The sequence below is a fragment of the Mizuhopecten yessoensis genome, unplaced genomic scaffold (assembly GCF_002113885.1).
Source record: "Mizuhopecten yessoensis strain PY_sf001 unplaced genomic scaffold, ASM211388v2 scaffold11145, whole genome shotgun sequence".
NCBI lineage: Eukaryota > Metazoa > Mollusca > Bivalvia > Pectinida > Pectinidae > Mizuhopecten > Mizuhopecten yessoensis.
In genome coordinates, this window is record NW_018408902.1 from 2,726,831 (window position 1) to 2,754,165 (window position 27,335).

The following is a 27,335-nucleotide window of genomic DNA, read 5'->3' on the forward strand; positions in this document are numbered from 1 at the left end:
GGCCTCGTTGGCTTCTGAGGGATATCCAAGACCAGCAATTAGAGAATTGTAGAACAATATCGATAATGTACCTTTCAACTTAAGGTCGAACAGATTCCGAAAACATGTTTTATCCTTTCAAAGAAACAAAAAGGGTTGAAGACAGTTAACCATAACCATAGTTAACCAATCGTAATGATGTGCTGGAAAGGGTTTTAATAGGCAATGCCTGTGCCTAATCCAATTGTGTTTTAAATACAATAAAGTTGATTTGAAATGAAATTTGCTAATCTCACACTGGATATATAGAAAAACACAAAACCATACCCCCTTGTCAATACAGAGGACAATATACAAAACTACATCGAAAACAAAATGGAAAATGGAAGACATCATGACACCGGAAGTGGAACCATATACTACGGGAGAGTCTTTCTTGTACCAAATTTGTCATCTATCATGATGTATCAAAGCTATAAAAGCATGTTAGTCACCAAAGACCAAACATATGTAGAATTATTCTGGAATCGTGGTTAACAGTTACACCAGCACACAGGAGGAAATATGGTCATGATAACGCATGTTAAATGTCTACACTGTTAATTGAAGCTATTCATGTAGAACATCCTGGCTTCGTGTTTTTGTGAATAGAGCGTTTCTTTCATATCCAACAAGAAATTTCAGGCTTTTGAATTTCATATCGACTTGTATGTGCTAGTTCAACAATAAGGGAGGCCAGATGTTATTACTAGGGAAACGAAAGTTAATTATTGGATAAATAAAGTCGTCGCTTTTGTCTTTGAGATTGGCAGTTCGAAGACAATTGTTGTATTATATTTACATTCTTGATGTTTGTTCTCTATATGAATCTAACAACTGAAAAACTGCCATTTGACTATAAATACACTATGAATAAAATGATTCTCGTGGATTCAGTCAGCTGATTTCACACACAATGACCACTTCATATTATTACGCATAGTACCGTTTCTGAGAATTGTTATCTCCCCTTCTCCGAGATAAGGTAGTTACGAGAAATAATAATAAACATTACAAAAATCATGAATGGTGCACCATTGTACTAATATTATTACTATTTCTAATTTAAAACTAAAAAAAATACTTATAACATTGTCATATTAAATACTGACTTCCGACTCGCAATCGCTTCCTCGTGGTCACGAACTTTCTAACATCCAAACGTCCGGCTGGGTAATCCCCGTGACATCAACTTGCACATTAAACTCAGAGAACTTTGTAATGACACAGGGCACTTCATTCACCAACTTATCATCATTTACATCTGCAGGTTTTTTGGTAAACAGTACATTCAACGGCTGTATATTTTACTTCAAATGAGCTCGTTGCCTACTGCCGACGGGTGCTCGGCCGACGAGTGCCCTGGATGGTTACTATAGTGACCGATGATTTGAAATAGTGCGGACATAAACGTTTTAAAATATATGATATGCGGTGTTTTATTCGAAAAACAAAATCTAATATGATCATTTTTCAAAAATGAAAGGAATATCACGTGTTGGTTATTATTAGATTCTGGATATATATATTCGTTTCAACAAAATCAGCTGATCTGCGGAGGTCGAACATTTGAAGTTTGTGTGTAGGCTGGAGTTCTGGCTGTTCCTTTTTTTATGATTTTCTGACCGATACTAATACTAGAAATATTAAATCTACAAAAAATGTCGTAACTTTTTTACTGTAGTTCATCTTCTGAGAATCGCGTTTTGAAAAAAAATCCATTCAATCCCTATTTGTAGGAAAATCCCAAGATATGAAGTAAAAGAAGATCGTTTAAAAATATGTTAGATTTCAAATTATTGAGGATATGTTAAATTCAAGCACTTCTGTTAAGGTGTTCATTAACAAGATTCATCAGTATATAAATGAGAAATCAAGGGGTCGGGCGGACTTGTATGTTATTTGCTTGCTTTTACAAACTTCTAAAGCATCAAGTTACATAAAAAGACAAAACAGATCAGCTGGAAATGGTTACATGAATCCTTATAGAAATAACGTCTCTCTGTTGACATATATCTCAAATAAATTCAACAACGCGCTATCAACCAAATAATAAGACAAGCAAACTAGCATAGTCAGTGAACGTTGTTTTCTTAGAAGTGTGATAGTAAGCAAAAGATGTCTCACTTTCAATGACAACAAAATATTCATTAAGTAAATTATGCTAATAAAAAACAGCAACATAATCTGTTAGACACACTATTTTTGTGACTCAGCATCGCGATCAAGTGTTATTTCTGTAATTTCGACTGCCGGACAAATCATTCTTATGTTTACTACTTCTGTAAAAGATATGAAACATGATCAATTTTAATGCTAGTGTATTATCTTAAGCAAGGTTTTATAATCGGTGATTATCTTTCATCTGGTGAGTGAAAATGTCAGAGAATTGTTACAAGGTGACAGACGAACGCCTAGAGAGAGATATTCTATCATCGAGCGTAAAATTTCAGGTTAGAATCGATGCTTGGATAGGGTAAGGCTTCTACACCCCCATATCTACAAACAGACTGACTGTCCGTCATCTTACGTGGCAGTGATATTTTTCTCCTACCTCTTACGCAGGGTTGACAAATTTCTTCCGCCTCTTAACCGGGTAATATTATAACACTGAAACTGCGAATGCCACTACTCAAACAAGAAAAACCCTATGACCTTTAATAAGTCAAACCGCTTAAAACCAAGCGTATTAATAACTGTTTAGGCTGAAGATAACATCAATTGATGGATGCGTTTTGACAAGGTATATGCTTCCAATGATAAAAAAGACAATTTTAAGACGTCGTGTATTCAGTTGATAAGACGTAACATTTCAAAATGTCAAAAAACAAAAAAACAAAAAATATTGCCTCAAAACGATTTGAAAAGTAAGAGAAAACTTTAGCTCCTGAACTACAGATCACTGGATGAAGTCCTGTAAGACATATTCTTTGACGAATGGTGCACGTAGGGTACGCGTGTGATGCGCAGGGGCACGTTACAAATGTATGTTTATGTGTGTTGTGACCCATATCAGCAGAGCATATGTGTGTATTTCGGGCATTTGTAACGTGCCCCTGTGTGTGATGCGTACGAAGAAGTTAAGGCAATTTATTATATAAAACTGAATCGTACGTTACGGTTTCAGGAAAAAAAGGTAAGCTTGTGTATCAATTTGATCACAAGGAGGATTAAATAGTTTATTGATTAAATTACTTATACATCTTATTTTAACACCGGTTTTAATATAAAAACACCTGCTTATTCACTTTGATTCTAATTGGGAACTAATACGCATGTGCAAATATATTAAGTGTATGTATTTTTCTATAATAAACACTTAGGTAAACACTTAAAGTAGAGACTATCATTATTTTTCAAAGTAACTGAGCTGTTTTTAAGACAAGACATTTGTAGATGATAGGATTCATGATTATTTATGTGTTAACATGTAAAAAATATAACTTTTGAAAAATGTTCAATCTAACTTTTAAAACTTTTAGATGAAAACCTGACATGGCATTATAAAGCAAATTTTAGTCTATGAAATTAAACTTACTTGATTGGTCCATGTCTTTGAATAATCTTAATTTGATACAACAGGTTATGCTGTATCCTTGTCCGTATCTCCTAAAATCAAACTTACACAGCCTCTTAAATCCCTTAACGGGAAACACTCTAAGACGGCAATTCACTTTACCGGAACTAGTTGGAGGGTGAAGGTCAGCAAGTGTCATCCTGTCGTTGTCGCATAGACGTGTCACTTTCCCTTTGATCTAGCTATGGTATAATCTACTTAGTTTACACAGTTTTACTAATACCATATGGTATTAGTGAGGCTCCTCCAATATACTGAATACAATATAGTTCTCTATTCTCATTGGTCAGCCAATGAAAGTTTAAAGAGGCCAATTAGTGAATGTTAATAGGATATCGACACCGTGAAAAATAACTAAAAATACACACACTGGAAGTTTAAACACATTTTATTCAGCATTGTTTTCTAGCATCCGCGGTCTAGAAACCCCTTAACGGGAAACACTCTAAGACGGCAATTCACTTTACCGGAACTAGTTGGAGGGTGAAGGTCAGCAAGTGTCATCCTGTCGTTGTCGCATAGACGTGTCACTTTCCCTTTGATCTAGCTATGGTATAATCTACTTAGTTTACACAGTTTTACTAATACCATATGGTATTAGTGAGGCTCCTCCAATATACTGAATACAATATAGTTCTCTATTCTCATTGGTCAGCCAATGAAAGTTTAAAGTGGCCTATTAGTGAATGTTAATAGGATATCGACACCGTGAAAAATAACTAAAAATACACACACTGGAAGTTCAAACACATTTATTCAGCATTGTTTTCTAGCATCCGCGGTCTACCTTTTTCCGTTTTGTAACTTACAACTTTAAGCATGGACTAGTCCGTCTTGTTAGGCAAATGGCAAATGGCCATTGTGAAACACATTTCTGGCCATATTAGAAATATCAGCAAATCGAACCTTGTTCTTTTCTTTAGGCATGTTGAATTAATATAACCATTTTGACATTTAGCGCCCTCAATGTATACCATTTTCTCCTTCCAACAGGATCCGGGAAACGGCTTTTAACGGGTATTTACTCCTCCTTTGGCTCATCTTTAATCGCCGAGAGAGAAAAAAAACAATCACATTCCGAAATCGGCAGGAGTTAGGTCTTCTTACACTGTTTCAGTAAGGTTTTCTGGGTCACTTTCGATGCGAGTCATTAACTGAGACATATGAATATCGTCCAGGTCGTCAAAGTCATCGTGTGCCAAACTTGGCCTTGAGTTTGAGATGAAGTCTGGTGAACAAAATAAAATAAATAAAAATGAGAACATTAAATGTCAGTCTGACTTTTTGTGACCTAGCCAGTTTACAGATTGGTTAGATGACTACTTGAGTGACACGGTTGACCAACCGAAGTGATTTCTTTCGAGATTATTTTCCCAGTCTATTACGCTACGGAGTGTCTGGAGGATATATTCTGGTAATGTTTTAACATCACAGTGTCAGCATGACAATGGTATCTTTGCTGAGATTTAACGCTTGTGAATGTGACGTCTACCTATACACCACCATGGACAGCTTTACATTGATAATATCGGAGTGTGCAGTTTAAGGTGAAATAATCAAGAGTCAACACTGTACTATAGAAAACGAATAGTTAAAACACTTACAAAAATAATAAGGTAAGACAAAATTGAATCTTTGAAATGTTTTAATACAGTGTTGGTCATACAAGTCCTGTATTCGTTTCCTTATGAAGTAATCCACCCTAAAGTCGATCTGAACCATTCATATTGATGCTGAGACACCGCCTTTGTTATTAACTGTTGTTTGTTTTCAGTAGTCTCCCACGTGTCGGGGAGTCTCGTTGCTCGCCTCACAATTCTATTACTAAGAACTTGACGTGCGGCAGACTCATTGGTTTCCGCTACAGATTCTTTTCTCCGTGTGTATGCCGAATCACGTGACCGCTCCTTCTGCCTCATTCGTTCTAAATGTTCTGAAACCGGACGATCTATCTTGCCTGTTCGCTGTTTGGTGACCCTCATAAATTCTTCCTGATCAGGTTTCTTCGTGGTGAACCATTCGATATCGTCCATCTCGACATCACTCGTTTGGATTCTCTGAACTGAAACAGGTGGCGTCGAGATGTTGGAGAAGGCCGTAGACACGAGTCGTAATGGCCGTGATTCCACCGATGTGTCGGTAACCGCCTCTTCGTCTGCTTGTACGTCCGTCGGGCAAGTGTCGTACCAAACGGGTTCGACAAATACTGTAGGATCAATGTGATAGTCCGGAGGTCTCTTACTTGGCCGGAGAGTGTAATAGCACTCCGTCAGACACCTGCCCAACAGTGGCACGGGGCATCCTTCAGTACCATCTAGACTATCCACTTCTCTGGGACCCTACAAGTATACGTTGTGATTAGTTACATACCCAAACAGCATCAATTTATGTGCATTAGATAAGCGAGGTACTGTTTAGTAATAGTGATGGGCAGCTCATGTTAGACAAAGGGGGAACAACATTGGCGGTTATAAAAAAATCCGTATTAGCGTGGAGGCATGAATACAAATGTAAGTCGATACCGGTAGTTGTTCTTCCATGCTTAACGTTCAGCATTTAGGGGCATCGCAACAACTGATTCGTCAGTAAAATGTGATCGGGCGGAATACTACTGTGTTTGGTACCTTTGGCATGGCATTTCAGTGAGCTAGTACTATAAAGTCGACATCAGATCCGCTATAACATACCCGGTCTCTGGCACGCATACACACATGCACGCTTACACAACGCACATGGAGGCGTGTCATTAAAAGACCTTAGCTATTAGCAGGACGTTAAACAAATTAATGGTAAAAAAAGCAAAACACATCGGTCAAGGTCACTGTCGAGGGTCAACAACTATTTGTGAACCAATGCCCCGCGTGTAATAAGGGAGCTCGTTGATGATGTAGTTCATAAGATACAATGTTTGTTGTGATACACGTGCGGTATTTCAGTATCTTGAACGTGTAAATCTTATATATATATTCACTTATACCGGAATGAGTTTCTTCAGTTTGGTATGAATTAAGAATGAACACAAAAAAAAGTAATTGAAAACTTATTTTGCGAGCTTTCGAGTGTGCACTATTTGCTTGGCAAAGGAAACAGATGTGACTCTTTGCTTGACAAAGGAAATAGACGTTTAAAAAAGCTCGCAAAATAAGTTTTCAATTCTTGTTTGGATTGAAAACAAACTAAGCATTTATTTTCATTTTTCCCTTTGTCACTCTTGTCAAATTGTGGTGTGAAATATACTCAAAGGATGCCATGTTTTGAACTAACTTACAACGTGCAGTGAACATTACAAAATAGCTACAAATGTTAATGCCGTTAAATTTATTTTGAAGACAAACATACCATTGTGATTGGGTCTACCACTATGTAGCGTCGGTGACTCATCACGTAGAGGCTAGGTAGTAATATCGGACACCCAATAGAAATCTGAAATAAAGGCAATATGTTTTAGGGTTTCTATTCGTTGGAAAACAAACACTGTCTGACGATAGATTTTGACTTGTTCCACCATAAAGAAACATATATTACGTGACAAGCCGGATGACAGTCGAATATAATTAATAGTTTAATAGTTGTCTGTCAAATTCTGACTGATTAACAGCAACGCGCAACAGTCAATAAGACTTACCAGTTGCTTGACAGTCTCTGACTGGATAAAAGCGTCGTACAATAGCCAATTAAATTTCGTCTGATAAAATTTCAAAAGTTAAACAGATTCTGTAGACGACATCAACATGCTACTGTTTGAAGAAATTGGTGATACGGTAATGTCATATAGCATTTATTTTTCATATATCAAGTAACAAAACAGTTCTTCTCTTCCTTATCAGTCAACAGTCCAAACTATTTCCCCTCGATACTGAAACCAACAAGTTATTGGTTGGCAAACAACCCAATGAATTTTTGCAGGCCCCGGGAAACAGTTCATCAGGTTGGTCCGAAAACGGAAGGGAAATAGTTTTGACTAGCGAATGCTTAGGAAAGAAACAGCTGCATATTATATAGAAAAGTGTCAGGTTACATCCATGTACATTACCCGATACACCGTTCATACACTAGGGGTGGTAGATTAATACAATATAACTCAATTACTGATATGCATGGGGTACATGATACTATAAAGAAGGACTGGTGCATAAATCGCAAAATGAAGATGAGACATGCTATTTACACCATGATATAGTATATGGAACACAAATTATTATATTAATCACAATATATCACTCCGTATTCTTTTATTTTGCTACTGATATAGTGACTGAAGTAATCAAGGACATTAAATGAAGATCATAAGTATGCTTTAATATCTTCAAATGCACAAGAACTGCTCCAGGTGAACTATTTTAGTATTGTAAACATAGATATAAACTATTTACTATTTAACCATTATAAAAAGGTTATCTCAACTTATACTTATAGTAATCCTCCTTGTTGGTCCGGATGTTAGCGCGCAAGGAGTCTTGATGTGGGAGGAAACCAGAGTACCCGAATGAAACTAGCATGTTCGGGCAGGTGACTCCATACCTGTTCACGTCCGATCGGGGAATCTAATCCCGCTGTTGTTTTGACTAAGATTCATTCATGAGATGACACAGACACAGGGTCTCCGAAGAGGCTCAAGCATATTGTTAACAGATGAAGTATGTCTAACAGTTTAAAATAAGATAATGATCAGTTTATTAAAAGCTATCACTAATCCTCTCTACAACAACAAGAATGACAACTGTTGGAAATCTGTATCCTTGTAGTATCGTATGTCTCCCTCTCTTCTCTATGACTTTCAATGTCATCCACTTCAGTCCATTTTTACTTCCTGTTTACTGAAGTAGCTGTCCTGCATTGATATACTGCTAAAAGGCCTATTGAGGTTTATCTTAATACCTCTTTTACACGAATCTCACTTAGTTTACTCACCAGTTTTATCCAACCCTTTGTGTAGAGAAATCACGAAAAATAATGATGTTAAAATGACGTCACCATCTTGAACTTCTGACGTCTTGGCAAGAAATGGAATTATGGGTATTTTATTTTAGCTCGTTACCGACTGCAGTCGCTCCGATCGAGCCATGGGCACCATGGTGTTATTGCTGCTTTCATTCACCGTTTTACTATTTTCAAGAAATTGAATTTTTCTGGATATATATAGAATCCGTGATTTTTTTAAAGAAAGTAGGGAATGGTGTGGGTTAGGGGCCCGGGCAGCCCTCCAAAAAGGAAAGGTTGAACTTAATTAATACTTTGGAAGGTCTCTAGTGCCACATGGGCTGTTTTTGAGTGCATATAAGGCCCAAATTTTTTTTTATTATATTTAATCAAATGTATGTATTTGTATATATTTTGTTAATATTTAGTCTCTTGGCGAGGCAATCTTGTCCTATTTCTGGCAACATAGGTTATAATATTGTCCTAAAAATTGACCACTTTAAAAATACATCACTTTAATGTTTTAAATCAAAGAGAGAAATTTAGCAGCTAAAGTGTGGTTCATTGCATTGTGTATTGGATTAATAGTGTGTGGGTTTTTTTTTTACATATGTATGACATTTTCTATCTTATCAAATAGATACATGACCTCTAGAATAAATTTTACTTGAATTAGGAAATATTTCTCTTAAACAATTATACAAGTGAGGGTGATAGATATTGGGTTTCTTTACCTTAATTAAAGACCAAGCGAAACGAATAAAAAAATGTTCTGTGGGTTTCAGCTGAATGCTGACGTTAGTCAACTTTTCGTTTTTATGGGGCNCCCCCCCCCCCCAAGAAAAGACAATAAAAGAAAAATCATTTTTATATCAAGAATTCGAATTCTTGATTTCGAAAAAAATGTCACCCAGTTCAGTCTTTAATCCGATTTATAATATAAAAAAAAATCTAGTCACAAATACAAATATTTGAACTGGAAATATATATTTATTCTACATAATTAAGAAACAAAATGAAGACACAAACTTCGCCCAGAGACGTATAGATAAGTCTTCGCTTCGCGTTACGCCCATTGGTAACTCAAGAGAAACAAAAACTGGTTACATTAATCATATAGGGACCCGCTAATTTGTTACAGTTGGTATGTTTTGAGATGTGCAAGTATAGCTTCATTGGGGATGTCATTTTACCGAGAATTGATTTCAACCCATAACATGTCTAATTAGATCTCATTGGGGATATCATTTCAATCAGGTGTTGATTTAAACAAATATAACTTTCTGCACATCAGTAGTGGTCCAATCATACCAACTGTAACAAATTATCAGGTCCCTGTGATATAACGAGAGTTATTTGCAGTGCTGTCTTTGAAAACACTAGAAACATCCGCATGGCAAGACATGCGCGTGTGTACACAATGCACGTGATAAGAACAATCCCGCCATATTTTAAGTTTGGCAAGCGACAAAATGAATTTAACCGTTTACAATGACAGCAAACTTTATTGGAATAGCTGATAGTATATGCAATAAGGTGGGTATTCTAGCATTATCGACTAAACCAACAATAGAATAATACAGGCGAGATACATGAGCCCCCACCCCCGCAAAAAACACCAACCAAGTACTGTTGCCCAATCCTGCAGCAATATATGCAAGTTATCTTACCAACCCCTATTTCAGAAGTCAGAGTTGGACTAAAATATCAATATGAACTTCTGTTGAACTACAGTACCGCTGATAAAATATTTACCACTATCTTTTCCAAAGGTCTTACGTAGGCCAGGAATACCAGGCCCAACCAAGCTTTAAAGAAGAATGTGATTTGTTTCGCCGAATTCGAAGTGTTCAGCATTAGGTGGGAAGGGGTGAAAGCATAGGAGCCTGAAGTTCTGTCAATAATGAATAATAATAGTAATACAAAAAAAAAATACTGTCAATAATGAATAATGATAGTAATACAAAAAAAATACCCCTAATATGCTTAAAAAATAAGCATATTAGGGGTATTTTTTTGTATTTCTATTATTATTCATTATTGACAGAACTTCAGGCTCCTATGGTGAAAGCAAAGAGGATGTGTTATTGCACAGGAATTTGACGTTATATCAATAAAATATAGCTGTATAGAGGAAAAAATATCTCTAATGCTATAAAAAAAAAACACCAATAAAAGTAGGGAGGGGGCTGGGGTCATCTCGACTTACAGACTTTTTGAAATTTCCGTGGGGGATCCCGATTATGCATGCTCAAAATTAAAACATCAATAAAATGTGTGTATTATCCCCAAGAGACAAAAAAAATCCTTTAAAATAACATATTTGAATTGTTCTTTCAGATAAAGTAATTATATCTTTGAACATATGATTAGTTTAGTAAATTCACTGGTTGGAAATGCTAAGTTTAAAGGTCCAACTCCCTCTTAAATAGGGAGAGTTGGCAAGTATGTCATTTAGACTGCTATATATTCTTAAAATGATGTCAAACTCCTGTGGTTGTTGAAAAATAAGTTTTGATACAAATTCCAAGACTTGTCTGCTTAAAGGACTTTCTNCCATTGTCCAACTTGATTGAATGAGATTTGTTTTCAAAAATGACGTTTGAACAAAAGTTTGTGAAGAACATGACCTTGATCCATGTTCCAAGCCACTGAGGTCAACATTTCTTCAACACTCAAATAGCTTCTTTGAAGTGTTATCAAGGTACCATATTTGGCTGCAAATAAATCCCCAACCCTTGTGAAAAAAGATTGACCAAAAGTAGGGAGGGGGCTTAATTGTGGGTATTAAGTTAAGTTCAGTTAACTTTACTACCAGTAAAGGATCATTTAAGATCCTCTACACGGGACTCAAATATACAATAATAACAATACATTAAATAAATCAATTGTGAGAACAGTTCTAATTTCTATAGAATTTCAGACTTATAGTTATATATAAGGTCGTGATCTTCCCAATGCTTATCTAATCTGTTTTTGAAAGAATTTACTGTTGGTGCAGAGATTACTTGTTCTAGGAGATTGTTCCATATTTTGACTACGCGTAGAACCAAACAGTTTTTCCTGATATCTAGTTTACAATAATATAGAAACAGCTTTTTCGAACGTCTTCTTGTCCCCTGTCTTTGGACTTTGTCGTTCTGGCGTTGAAGAATATCCGCTGCCTTGTTATCACAGATATTGCTCGTTATTTTAAATACTTCGATCATATCCCCCCTGATCCTTCTAAAGGCCAGTGTTGGTAATATAAATCTATCTGAATAGGACATTTCCTTAAATCCAGGTAACTGCTTAGTTGCCCTCCGTTGTACAGCCTCAATCATATCAATATGTTTAATTAAATTTGGGTGCCATAAAGTATTTGCATACTCAAGATGGACTCTAACTAGGGTATTCCCCTTGTTCACAAATGTCCTCAGTCTCCGATATACATCGTGTACCAGTTTTGATGTATGAACAAAATACATAGCATGTACTTACAATTGTTCATGTTAAGAAAATGATAACCAACTGGCATTAAATTTAATAATGGCCACCACGACTTGATTGGTTTGTTTGTGCTGATGTTTTTCTGAACCTTGTTTCTATGATCAATTTGTTCCGATAATTAATTTCATTAAACACTATTTTGTATAATTTATTATATTTGATAAGCATGCATGGTGACCTAGATAATCTTATCATTTAAATAAACATTAAACACTGATGACATGCTTCATGCCAGATGTTTATTTCAATCAATCAAATCCACCAATCTATTAACATTGCTTGTCAAGTCACTATTCAAAAACACTATTTCAAGTTACCTTCACGGTAAGTTCAGCGGGACATTCTGACCACAAACTTGACAGATTTTAAGTAGATCTAGAGGTCAAAAAGTTTTTTTTGTTTGTTTGTCTGCTAGCAAACCTTTAAATACATACAAAATGAAAGTGGGTATCTCTCATTCGATAAATGAAACCAGCCCCGTGACTCAATTTGCATCTGATAATCCATGGTTATTAACCAATAAAAAGTATTATTTCTCATCGATTTTACAGGGTGTCTAATTGGTTTAAACACATCACATGACAGGATTATAAAACATTGAGTCTCCCTCACGTGATCCATTTTCCCTGACGATTATTCCTCTTGGAACCCCTCAAACATTATCGGACGAGTTGTCTCTCTTTGTTAAACTCTATAATGCCCTTGTGTTCCGGACGACACGACAAACAAGTACCAACAATGGCTGCGAACGGGAGATGAAGTGCTATTATTTTTGTTTAATTTGATGTAAAATCAAAACACTGACAGTGATAGGTATTTGTAGTATATATATGCTACCAGGCCTAATGAAATAAGAGCGAACAGGTCAGTCACACCAGTGACAACACAAGAGCTCGTTACATTGCCTAATGTTGATGTATTAAGATGATAGTTGATGATACCTGAAGATTTGTTCCCCCTCAATAAATCATGTTTCCCTTGGGCTTCGTCCTCGGGGAAATATGATTTGTCTTGGGAAAACAACTCTTCAGGTCTCCCTCACACCAGGGCAATAAGTGTATATTGGAACATCGCAGATGTGGAAGCATTGCACCTAGATTGATCATCTTCCAGCTTTGTGCTGGAAAGAATTTATGTACATAGTAGGGCTCAATCATGAAAGCAGTGGACTAAGCAGCTGGTTAAATCCTCTCTTCTCTGTTACAAATGGTGTCCATGGCCCCCTGACATAACAGTAATGTTAGAACCTGGGTTGTTGTGATGTTCGAGGGTAAACACATTTAAAAATTGGGATAGTTGTGTGGCACGTTTTAATTATACATAAGATTACACCCTTTAGCTTTGGGTGGAGGGAACTTCCTTTTAGCTCTATCAGTAGAGCAACAGACTGGGAAGCTGTGGGTTTCCTGGTTTGATTCATAATCACTTTATTCTCTTTCCTCTGTTCCACTTCCATGGAGAGCTATTAATTTTGGATTTTGTGTAAAGAAATGACCTTGACCTAAGTTCAAAGGCCAAGCGGTTTGATATGTTAAATTACTCAATTTACATCTGAAGAACTAAAAACATCTAGAATTATGTTATTTTGCCAGTAGCTTGTTGGCAATAGATCAAGTGCTATCATTTTTGAAAAAGAAGGCCAATTAAACAGGCGAACATCTACTGGGGTCTCTTAATTGCTACCCTTCTATCGTTTCAATGTCTTAATCACAAGCATATATCTAAAAATGATGATCTACAACATTTATCATCTTGTCGAGTCTATCAGACTATTTATATATAGTAAGAGTAGTTTTCAGGAAAGGACTATTAACAACATAGTTTATGAGTCCTTGTAAATTTGTAATACAATTATAATGTGTGCTGTCCAATATTTTATGTACATACATAATATGAATATTGGGATATGGTTTGCGCACAGTACTTTGCCTTGTTGAATTATATTAAAATCCCCAAGGAAAATTAAAGCTAATGTTATCAGAAAGTAAAAGACCAGGCAGATTCAGTGTTTTCCAACGTTCTGTATAATTATTTATTGTGTTATTGTAGGATGGAAAATGTGTACCATGTAGAGCCAGTGAAGAATGACAAGCTTCCATTGCCTCCCATCTCGTCCCTGCTATCAGTCAAGTGTAAGAAGCCTGAATCACTCCCTCAGTATAAAAACACTCCACCAATGTTTATCCCACCGCAGGTCAAGCGTAAAAAGACTTCACCACTTTTGATCCAAACAAAAGTAGAATGCAATTCCTCATCATCTGCACCAAAATGTGATAAAATGTTGAATTCTCCAACAGCAGGCAAAAGTAGCACATTTCCACCAATGTCTTCGCCTCCTCCCCCACCTCATCTCTTGTGTGGGCTAAGTAATGTTCAGACCTTCCAGCATAGCCCTAGCCAGGGGCAGTCAGTAGACAAACGGGGAGCACCAATCCCTGGTGCCATGGCCTCGTACCTGAGTGGAGGGTTTCTAGACCCGAGTAGTATTGGGACCACAAACATGATGTGTGGTCCCAACTTTCAGTACCAACAGACCAGCTTTGGAGAAGTCAGTACACTAGCCTGTCAGACGATCATATACCAGAACACTAGTATCATATCACCTAGAACAGGATTCAGATCTTCCATCTGTAACCACCCAAGTGCATGGAAAAGTAATGTTACAAATTTCAGTAGTCCTGAAACCAAAAGTTCTTTAAGAAGCAAGAAGATGACAAGTCACAACCCATCTGCATGGATACAAGATGCCTTTAAGCCTAAGGATTGCAGGCCTAGATTGATTCAGAGCAAAGTGGTAGATCAGAACAAATTCAGTTGTGATGAAGACCTAGACCAGCTGAAAGAAGCAGGACTACATGCAACAATTTTCGGCAGCATTCCACACAGTTCTCAACAGCTTTTGTTTGGTTCACAGAATTCACACACAGCTGATGGCACAGGTAAAGTGATCAGTATTCCAATTGATGAACAAGGCACAGTCTCTGTAAGTTCAAAGAGACCACCAGGTGATCAGGTGACAGAAATATCTTCACAAAAATCTAAAGATATTTGTAAATTGTATGTCACCTGTGATATAAAGGATGAAAAAGATGGATCGGAGGAATCAAACCCTAAGACAAAACCGATTTCCCCAGTCTGTCCACCTCTTCTTGCTGATGCTAACAAGTTCAGCAACAGTTCAGGAACCACACAACAATTGGATCCAAATAAGTCTGGTTTCAATGTTCCAGAAAGTTCTGACTTCAACTTGTTTCCTTATCCAAAGATTGATGAGATTGAGAGTGTTGGATCCAATGATTTGGGTGTTGATGATGCTGAGTACCATCCAATCGCATTGCCTTTGGGATGTTACCAGTTTAATGACAGTGACACTGAATCAGATACAACCAACTATGAAGGATCACTCGGCAGACGCATGGCAAAGATGGGCCAGGACAAATTTGACCTTCACTTAGATAAAACTTTGACATTAATGGAGTGGAGTTTAATACCTATCCAAATGGAACCAACCAACAAATCATTGTCTGATGCCGCTAGATGTTCACGGCTCGAGGATCCACGCCTTCAACAGTCGATGGATAAAAACCAAGTCAGCAAAGAGACATGTAAGGACGTGACCCTTCAACAGTCGATGGATAAAAACCAAGTCAGCAGGGAGACATGTAAGGACTTGACCCTTCAACAGTCGATAGATAAAAACCAAGTCAGCAGGGAGACATGTAAGGACTTGACCATTCAACAGTCGATGGATAAAAACCAAGTCACCAGGGAGACATGTAAGGACGTGACCCTTCAACAGTCGATAGATAAAAACCAAGTCAGCAGGGAGACATGTAAGGACTTGACCCTTCAGCAGTCTATGGATGAAATCCAAAAAAACAAGGAGACATGTAACGACTTTAAAAGCATTGGTTCTATTGTACCCAGAGAATTGGAATTTGAACAGCAGGAAGAACATTCTGTTGTCGGCAATAAAAATGCTATTTGTCTGGACAAACGTATTACAGAGATGTTAGATGTCAGTTTTCTTGTGTCCAGTCCTCGAGATGATCTTCATAAAGGATCTGAAAACAATGATATATCCCAGAGTACTGAAAATGAGAATGGCACTCCAGATAGAGAGAAAAAGAAAACATTCATAGAAATTGAAAATGACGCTAAAAAATCTTCAGAAATAGAAGTTTTTGGAGTTTCTGGGGCACTAGTAGTTAAATCACCTGTTGGAGTAGTCTCTGAAGAACTCCTAGCTGTGTCCCGGATCAATGAGGGATCAGATGGGGTATTGACTACGACCTCTGATGTTTTATCGACCAGTGGTGAAGTTTCTGCAGACCATCAGAGCAGATCATCTTTCTGTGACACCAGTGATGCAGCCATAGGAGCACAACCAGATAATCCACTGACAAGGATTGCTACTGTTTTATCCCAGAACTTGAGTAAAACTTCCAAGGATAAAGTTGGTAAAAATGTTAAAAGGTTATCCCAAAATATTTCAAGTGCAATGCAGAAGGTGAAAGGGACGTCGGAGAACACAACTGTCGCAACTGTTGGAAATGATTTACAAAAGCGTGAAAGTTGTATCTCCGACTCCATATCTGATACTTTTACAAAAGCTCAGATCAAAGAAGACACACTTATCATGACAATTACCACGCAGCGTAACAAAAGTAATGTTTCAACCCGTGAGAATGGTTGTACGACACCAGTCCCCGAGAAGAAAGAGTTACCTCCCCTTTGGCACGACTACAAGTCTTGCAGCGAATGTCATGTTATGTCAAGCCAAGAGAAACAACTCCTTCAGGAATCAGCAGATTTTTTAGGGGAGGATTTCAATGCATTTAGCCGAAGATCACAGAGAAAAAGAGGTGTTCCAAAAAAGCTTGAGAATTACTTCAGTGAGTGTAGGGAGGTGGCAAAGGGTTACAAAACAGCTGTCAACAAACGAAAACGGCAAAAAACGAGAAAGAATACAGGAGACACCTACAGTACATGTGATAGGACTGACCATGATTCTGATTGGGATATGGTAGAATTGTATCAGGATGATGTTGTCGTAGAAGAACGAAATAATTCGGCCACCGTTTCAGGAGTTGAAACAAGGAATCGAGGTACAAGGACATTTGAAAAACTTGCAAATGAGAAGTACCCAGATTTTGATATTGATGAGGAATTCCTGTTGAAATCAACCCCAAAGTGTACTAGAAATATGTTGAAGAGGTTGACAACAAGTCTTATAACTAGTTCAAATCACCAAAGGAGAACAGTAACAAAATCTCAGAAAACACTTCCAATCAGCACTACTACTGAGGTTAATACAGCTCCTTCAGCCCAAACCAAAAACATTACCCAAGGCAACAGTGTTTCTGATGATGCCACAAGTCCTTTGCTGATTAATCCAGTGAATCTTGAAACAACCAGTGACCCACCCACTAAGGGTAACATTGGTGACCCCACCACCCCTAGGACAACTGATCTGGGAACTGCATTAGTGAACGCTGGCCCTGTGACACAGAACTGCACCGTTTACATCACTCAGGAAGATACAGTCAAGGATGTCCAAACACAGACAAATGGACAGACAACTTGTACAAGCAATTCGGAAAGACAGAATATTTCAACCACAGATGAAATGGCAACAGTGCATGTCTCCACTGGTGAAATGAAGAGCAAATCTGCCTCAAACAAAAGAAGCGGAAGTAAGTTACAGGAAAAGAAATCTCAGAAAAGTGTGTCTCGTTCACAAGTGCCTGCAAAGAAAAAGAAAGGACGTCCATTTAAAACCCTTACTTCATCAAAGGAAGCCGCTATAACATGTGTGACTGATGGTGACATATCAGGCAATACTGGAGAAAAATACCTAGCAGAAGGGAATGATGCTGCAGCCACCACAAAGCTCAAATCTACCAGTAAATCTGAGGAAATTACTTCGTCATCTGATAAGAAAAAGAAAAGCAAGGAGGTAAGAAAGAATGTTACCTCATCATCAACAGGCAAGCCAAAGAAAAGCAAAATGGAAGGAAAGAAAAAGGGTGATTTACTAAGTCATGATAATACCGAGGACAATGTTCAGGCAGTTGTAGTAGAAAATGTCACACAAAGCACAGATGTGAAGAAGAAATCTAAAAATATGATTGTTTCTAATGAGGATGATGGTGATGCTGAAAAACTGATAGGCACTAAAAAGAAAGTCCAGGGGAAAAAACAGAAAACAAAAGAGAAAGCTGATGACTCGAGCCTGTTGAAAGATCATTCTTCTCCACAAACGTCGAAAAAAGTTGATGTATTGAAACAGAAAGGTGATGGAAAGGAAACATTACAGAAGAAGAAAAAGATATTTAAAAATAGCAGTGATGGTCAAAAGAAAAAGACCAGTTGGAAACGCAAAAAAGGCTCAGATAATAGCTTGCATTCTCAATCTAAAAATCTTACAAAGAACATTAGCAATTTAGTTATGAAGAATAAGAAAAGAATACTCCAGGGTTATGCCAAATTTCGTGTGGTCACCGACCCTGATCAAGCAGCAGAACTGAAGTCCAACAGACCAACAGATTGTCGTTTCTGTAAGAAGACCATTACATTCTCTGCATTGAAGGACCATGAACGGGAGCACAAGTTCAAATGCATTCGCTGCCGCATAGTCTTTAACAACCAGGTAAGACCTTGATAAAGTTCTCGAGTGAAAACTGTCCATTATTGCCTCAATAAGATGTCCAATTTAACTGTACAGTATAGTTAAACTTGTCCCCTTAAAACTACCTATATAATCTAATACGGATTCTGTATATATCAGAACCTGTCCATTATGACTGCCCAGATTGTATATGATATAGATCCTATATATCAAATCCTATTCATTATGACAAAGAATACTGTATTTGACAGAGATGTTTTTTTCAACTTCAAGTACGACCAACCATACTATATGCGATACATATCCTGTTTATATCAAAACCTGTCCATTATGACAACCCTTAAATATATTGAGTAATAGAGATAAGATATCTATCAAGAAAACCCACCAATAGTGACTGATATCAATACTGTATGTGATACATATCCTGTTTATATCAAAACCTGTCCATTATGACAACCCTTAAATATATTGAGTAATAGAGATGAGATATCTATCAAGAAAACCCACCAATAGTGACTGATATCAATACTGTATTTGATATACATATCATGTTTATATCAAAACCTGTCCATTATGACAACCCTTGAATATATTGAGTAATAGAGATGAGATATCTATCAAGAAAACCCACCAATAGTGACTGATATCAATACTGTATTTGATATACATATCATGTTTATATCAAAACCTGTCCATTATGACAACCCTAAAATATAATGAGTAATAGAGATAAGAGATCTATCTAGTATACCTACCCGTAGTGACTGTGATACCAATACTGTATACAATACAGTAATCTTTATTTAAAGTTGGTTAAGTATGTAATGGTAAAACATTAGCTCTAGAGAGCTATTGATCAGACTACCTGGTATGTGATATACTGATCCTGTATATATCAAAACCTGTCAAATATGACACCCGGTATATTTAGTGATAGAGATCAGATATAGGTTAAAACTCCTCCACTTTAACCACCTATAGTATCTGTGATACTAATCTTGTATATATTTGGAGACTGTTTATGGTGTGACCTGTCACCCAGTCCCTGATAACAACTGATGCTAGCTGTGAGACTGTTTATGGTGTGACCAACCAGTCCCTGATAACAAATGATGCTATATTAATGGCAAAGCAGCTGTAATACACAGTATTTATTTCTTTTCATTTTTTGTTTCTGTTTTTTCCTCTATGTGCTATATGCTTTATATAAGGGGTTGAACTATACTGCAAAATATGTCTTCCTTTTTCTTTTGTGATCAATTTTTTCAAGGGTTTAAATACTGAATGCTCTTTTTACCTTGATGAACTGTTTTGCATAAAAATCCCTATTATCAACTATCTTCTTTATTGAGGCCTTGCAAAAATTCCATCTTCTCATTGTAGAAGGAAAAGGAAAAACATTACTTCAAAAAACACAACACCAGCAAAAAACATGGGAAGGTTTCTCAGGTGTCAAAGGTGAATGAACTGTACCACTGTATGCTATGTGAGAAATCCTTTATCAGAATCAAGACGTTCCAGCGCCATCTACATAGCAATATACATGGCTACAATCGTCACATACAGAACAGGTGCCTGTCCATGATGGGAAGTCACACTGAGCAGTCCACTCGGGCCCTACAGAGACAGGGCAGTACCCTCCACGCCATTGGCAACGGTGACCAGGAAGGTACGTGTATATCAAAACTGATAAATATTATAACGTTGCTTTATTGTATCTTGGACAATATTGTTGTTCAATTATTACCATGGCTGACAACAGTCTTTCGGTAGCATGCAATTAAATTAGGTCATATAGAAATGTATGAAGGTCCAATTATTATTGAGCATTGAGCCATTTCTCTAGCATTTAAAATTGTTTTCTCTAGGTCACATTGGTTATTTTTCCCAAAAGACTGGATTGAAATCTTTCAGCCTCTTGTTCTCATCTGCTTGCCCATTGTTAATTTGTTTGTAGTAAATATGATTGGTTTTCAGTTCAATGATCAGTGTTACAAATTTGAAGGAAAAGGAAATTTTGTATGTTTCTAATAAGGTCAAATTCAAGATAGGTCATTACATTCAAACTTGCCTAAGTGATTCAAGGAACCACCAGTAAAATGCATGTCACTACAGACAAGTAATGGTCACCATATAGACTTGTGATTCATATTACTGAGCACATTTACAGTCAGTTATCAGCACCAAGATGTGTTCAACTAGCTTTCAGATTATTTAGATTATTTTGATATTCAGTATTGTTGCAATTAACCTTAGTAAATAAAATTCATCAATAAATGGGATCACTCAAGGTGTGATTTGCATTACAATATATACAATTATTCTTATGTAAAATCAAAACACTCATGTGTCCTTTTCTGGAGAAGAGAGAGGCCTAGATTCTGATTGTTGGCTTATAGACTGCTGGCAAAAGAAATGTGAAAAGAAGTAACCTTGACCCATACTTAAGGTTACAGGGGTCAGCTTTTTAAACCACTTAGAGGGCTTCTTCTGAAGCTCGTAAAGGCCTATTCAGATACATGTAAATGGCCAGTAGCTTTCATGGTGTGCTACAAAGTTTGCCAAATTTAGGAACTACATTAATCCATATTCAATGTGCTGATGATAGTTGTCAAATTGCTTAAAAAATTCAAATAACTTTTTTTCTGAAGAAATGATTATGATGTAAGCATTTGTAGGCAAAGTGTTAACGCCAGTAGAATGGCATTTGAACTTATAAGATTTCATAGTTATAACTTAATATGTCTTTTTCTAGGAAGTATTTTAATCTCTATATCTTATTTGAGGTCATTAGCAAGTGGACCTGCACAGATGTTGGTTACTTGGCAGGTATCAGATCGCTGGCATGGAATGCTATGTACAAAGTTTGCAAAAAGAAATGACTTTGACCCATATGACTGGTCACCAGGGTCGTATTTGTTAAACATGCAAACCAAGTTCTTTTTATACCGGCCATGATTTGACTGAAGTCCAGGGTATGGAGTAATTGTGTTTGTCTGTCTTTCCGTGTTGACTACATTTTTCAGAGCATATATCTCGGCCATTGTTTCATAAATGGGAATAAAACTTTGTACATTGGTACATTGTCAAAATCGCTGGGTCACATCCAAAAATGAAGTCACTGTGACCTGTGTTTGACTTTTAACTTTGATTTCAAATGCAGAAATACAGTTTCATACAGATTTCAGGAATACATCTTGACCGCTCTTTTGTGAATGATCATCAAACTTAATACGTACATCACAGGAAGGCAGTGTGTCCCAAACTAAAGTGAGGTCACTGTAACCTTTGACTTTGACCTCAAGTACTAAAATAAGACAGGTTTGGACTAAAGCTTGGTTTGAAGTTGGTACCTTACGGTCAAACAACATGTCATATGATATAATTGGATCATAACCTTAATATGACCTCAGGATTTAAATACAGCATATGCCTCCAGAGAATATCTAGGCAACCATTTTATGTACGAATATCGAAATTAGTGTGAAGGTCAGGGGATTAATTGTCTTATCTGCAACACTATTGATATGAGAACATATATGCAGGGAGCGGGGTAATCAGTGAAGTGCATGCTTCCAAGCTAAGTCTAGTTAAGAATGAAAACACCTAAAATCATGATAGTTGGCTGCTATATATATATAGCTGGTTGGCTTCGATCTTGTTTCTTAAGTATTACATGAAGAGTAAAAATGAAAATAAAGGGAAATAAATATATATCCAATGTGGTCCAGGACCACCATATATGTGATCAAAATAATTTCATGGAACTAACAAAAATTGCTCCAATCCTCAGAAATAAGCATTGAATATCACTTACAATTCTTGTTCAAGGTTACATTATAGATGTACTGTATAAATCGATTATTTTGTCTGCTCTTTTAATACAGTATCACCAGATGATCAGCTCATTCAGCAAAGAATCACATGGAATGGGGCCGAGGACAAGTCACCAAAGACATGGACACTCCCAGAAAATCAGACCAATACTGAGGAGCTGAAGAAACAGCTCATCAAAACTGTGGAGCATGCTGAAGGAAGGGATACCATCAATTACTACTATCATGAGCCGGAGATCCTAGAATGGATGAAGAAACAGGAAAGCTTCTTACAGAAAATGTCTGCTCTGCCGAACTCGGACATGCATCAAAGAGCAGAGCCATATGCTGTAGTCACCAACTTCTCAATGATGAACTACCTCACCTCTGGTCCACAATGTTCCGGCATCAAATATGTCTCAGAGGAAGAAGGTGAGAGCATCCAGTGCATGCACAATAATTCTGCAGATGGCAGCACCCCTTATAGGCAAACTGATCCAGCAGATGGCAGCACTCATTACACACACACTGATCTAGCAGATGGCAGCACTCATTACACACACAATGGTCCAGCCGATGGCAGCACCAATTTCATACCCAACAATACAGCAGGTTGCAGCACCAACTGTCTTTGTGATGGTCCTGCAATGGCCAGCGCTAGCTTTGTACCACCCTTTATACAAGAAGATGGATCCCAATTCCTACCTCATGGTGGATCAATGGTTTCCTACCCAACCTTTGAACCAAGCAATACAGACACAAAGAAAACAAACAGCAGTAAGAACACAACAGAGGTAGGAGTGTCATGCACAATGGGACAATTCGCTGTTCATGATGAATCTATGGTGTCTTCCCAGAATAACATACTGAACAACAGGTACCAGCTCTTAGCTGACCCAAGCCCACCAGACCAGCCAATGCTGGACACATCTCGGATTCTGAACACAAGTAGTAGTGATCATGACCATTCCGACGTGGACCAGGGCCCGATGGGATGGCTCAGTCGTGCCATCCAGGACATTGAGGCTGATCCTTACTACCAAGTTCCTGACTTCCTGGACAGCCAGTCCGACCTAGACAACGACTCTGGGTTTAATGAGCATTCCGTTTCTAAGGATTCATCAGTCTTCCGTATCACAGGTACTCCATCCACATCAGAGTCTGCAGTCACTATGTATACCAGAAACTACACAGATTTGGATAACGGCCAGCAGATACAAGTCTGTGATAAAAAAGACTTAGAGACTGGTCAGGGAGCAGATACTGGTACTGTTATCCTGCCTGTGAGATGCCCAAACAGTAGCCAGTCTCGTGAGAACAGTGGTACTCGTTGTTTAGAACCGTTAGTCAGTGACACTTTGTCACCTGCGCAGGTGAGCACATCTAAACAGTGCTGCAAGTCACAAATCAATGATGAAGTTGACAAAGAAGATCAAGAATCACAAGAACTGCTCAAACTTAAATACGCTCAAATCCTCTGTGATATTCGCAATGACGTTCTGGGGACAAGATCTTACCAGGAGTGAGATATTGTGTAATGTTTACAAGCCCCTCTAATTTACACAACAAAGTTTGTGCATGTTTTCAATGATTCTGTAATGGAAAGAATTTGTTCCTCTTTTGCCCCAGAAGACTTTAACTATAAACCTCTGAAATGAACTTTGATTTTACATCCAATATAACCATGCTGGAGCTGTTATGTTGAGTTGTATCATACTCTGTGCCAAAGTATGTTTTTATGAAGTATTTGAAGACAAGAGTACTATTTGAATACCATTTAATATGAAAGAATATATATTTTTAATTTGATGATGCCTTAGGTCATTGGCTGATATGTTCCTGTTATTGTTTTTTAAAACTAGCTACTGTTGGAAAAATAACCAACTGTCTGAGTGTTTTAATGATGAAGTAGATTAATGTATTTCCATTTAAGTAATGAGTGTTTACTGTTATTTGAAGTCTTTATTTAGCTCACATGCCACAAAGCAAGTGCCTATAAGCATACTGCCATATTGTGCATTTTCTGTCTATCGACAGTTTTTCTTTAATGACTTTTCAAGAACAATAATGCCCATATTAGCAATATTTGGTCTGTAGCTTTCTTGGGTTAAGTATTTTTTTAGTTTTGCGTATATAAAATCCTTAACCTACAATTATTAGAAATCTTAAAACATCTTCTGCAGAACTACATCTCCTAGAGTAATACATATCTGGCCAGGGGTTTGATGAAAGGATGTCTAATAAATGTTCTTGTCTGATATTTATTTGAGGTTCACCCCTGAAGACACATTTTAACTCTTCCAATTCAAAGGTTGGAATAGTTTATTATGAAAGTTCAGGGGTAAAGATTTGTGGTGATAAATCCAATATGATGTCATTAATTAGTCTCTTGATCAGCCAAGATTGACTGATCAATTCAGCATTAAATAATTTTGCCAACACCGTTGAGTAACAGGTGGGTGATACAAGCCATTTGGCTTCTTGTAGTACATGTAATGCAATATAGCTGTGATTCTCCAAAATAATAATGTGATAGATCATATAGTGTTTTAAGATGTTTTATAATGAAGAAACATGTCGTATTGACAGTTTCTTTGTAATTTATAGATAGAAACTATAGAATTATGTTTAATGCTTTGGTTAAAATGTAGAACATTTACCATGTAATTATTATCATTTTAATTTCGTCATATAATTTAAAACAGTGTTCGCTTTTAAATACTTCATACATGTTTTTGTGCGACATGTGAATTGTGTCAAAAATTAATCAGTCCCAACACCCTGACTAGCAAAAGCTCAAATGATTGTCTATTGGAAATTGATAACCTTGTAAAATTGTTTCTTTTAAAAGTGACTTTTTGCTGTAAATGATGTCAACATTTACATTTCATGATAATAACAGGTCTTGCTAAACTGGAAATCACTATTATACAAATGTGTCATATTTGTAATAAAGTCAGAAATTGTTGGGATTCGTAAAAAAATTACCGATTTAGTATTCTTCAATGTTACATTGATGTTAATTTATTTTACATGTATATACAGGTTATGATCTGTTACTGAGCTAATTTACCTTAAGATGTAAAATTGTACAGTAGTGTTGTGAACAAAATTGATCTATAAGATTTTTTACTATTGTTATAACCGTGGTATTATAAGTGTGAAGAGATAGTGAGGAATGTTAAGACTGATTACATATAACTTTGTTGATATTGGACTTGCATCCACTCGTTTTTGTTGAGAATGAAAATCTTCAATTTTACTGGTTCCATGTAAAGTACATACACAAGATACCAGAGTCAGTGCTAGAACAAGAATTAGAATAAAGGAATTCTGATGTCCAAATTGAGCATATATTTGTTTTTTATCCAGTGTGTTTTTAAAGTATCGGGACAGGAATAAAATTTGACCCTGTCTGAAATTGATCTTCCTTTCTCCAATGACTTATCTTCTGAGTTTTTACCTCAGACTCTAACAGTTTTATCTCACTCAAACGCACTCCATCCAGTGTTAGGATAATGTTTTCACCAAATTGATGGACAAACAGACAATACATCTGATATATATATATATACTCTCTATACTTCATAGGCAGGTAATAAAACCAAATTTAAATTCCATAATATTAAAGACCTAAAAACATGTTTTGTGATTTTACTAACCCCACCCCCCTCAAAAAACCATACCAACCGATCGACCTACTTTATTGTTCAGTCATATTACCTGAAACATACACACCATATTTTTGTCCACATTACATGATGTGTGTTATGAATTATGGAAAAAAGTGCACACAGCTTTTAAAGTAAATGTAAATGCATAACCAGCAAAAAAACCTTCAGTCATTACTTATAGTTGAAAGGATCAAAACTTTTAATATGTACATTTAATTTTTATTCATTTTTTTAATAAAACCAGGAGTGTGCATTTGTTTTCAAAATCATTATGATGTTATCAGTTTTGTTGTTTTTCAGGTTATCAAATATATTCTAAAGCCTGGACAATGTTTGTCATAGCCTAAAACTGAGAGAGAAAAAATCCGGAAAAAGATGCTTGTACAATCTGTTTTAATGAATAATATATAACAGTACAATTTTAGACACTGCAACGAATTTAAATATCTTGATTTCTTTTGCCAAAACAACAACAAAAACATACCATGCATCACGGAACATCTTTGAACGGAACTCGTTGCTTATAATCATAAATGATAACAAGATCCTTTTCAAATCTTGAATGATTTTAACACATTCACCCCTGAAATTTCATAATGAACTATTCCAACCTTTGAATTGGAAGAGTTCAAATGCATTTTAAGGGGTGAATAAGTTGTAAATATAAACCATCAGCAGGAAACCATCTTCAACTTGTATGAAAAATCTCAAACTTTATAGAAATCTCTTGCAACCAAGTCTAAAGAAATTTTTGAAAGGTTTCAGGCATATGGGGCAGTAAAATAACTGGGGAACAATTACTTTTTTAAAACCTCTAGTAATTGGAGACATCAGTCTAAAATTATTTTGTCACACTACTCAAATAACAAAATTTTCAATTTTACTTAATTCTTCTATAACTCGCTTATACATAATTTAATATCAAAACGACTAGCTTTTTAACCCTTTCACCCCTATGTAGACTATCCCATGCATTGAACTGGATGAGTCCATTATGGTCTACAGTGGTGAAAGGGTTAATGAATATAATATAGTGTGCATTCTTTTCTTTTTTTGGCAACAAGTAGGGTTAGAATACACACTTTTATAACAGTTATGGACTAGAATATGGTTTATGATGGAAAATCATTTTATTTAAATAGCAATTATATTGCTTGCGACACCACTAAAAATAATCTGAATTGTATTAAATAATGTACAAAATACAC

General features: G+C 36.6%; 2 protein-coding genes across 2 annotated transcripts; one reads left to right on the plus strand and one right to left on the minus strand.

The window, feature by feature from the left end:
- Positions 1-5,224: 5,224 nt before the first annotated feature.
- On the minus strand, positions 5,225-8,594 carry LOC110466853. The gene is made up of 3 exons (XM_021523647.1): positions 8,507-8,594; positions 6,935-7,018; positions 5,225-5,934 (listed from the first exon to the last, which is right to left on the minus strand). Exons 2-3 carry the CDS (start codon positions 6,974-6,976, stop codon positions 5,281-5,283), a joined length of 696 nt encoding a protein of 231 aa, XP_021379322.1. The 5' UTR covers positions 6,977-7,018; positions 8,507-8,594; the 3' UTR covers positions 5,225-5,280.
- Positions 8,595-14,054: 5,460 nt separating this feature from the next.
- LOC110466806 lies at positions 14,055-25,993 on the plus strand. Its single transcript, XM_021523566.1, has 3 exons — positions 14,055-18,656; positions 20,022-20,307; positions 22,526-25,993. The coding sequence occupies exons 1-3, from the start codon at positions 14,055-14,057 to the stop codon at positions 23,977-23,979; spliced, it is 6,342 nt and encodes a 2,113-aa protein (XP_021379241.1). The 3' UTR covers positions 23,980-25,993.
- Positions 25,994-27,335: the final 1,342 nt, after the last annotated feature.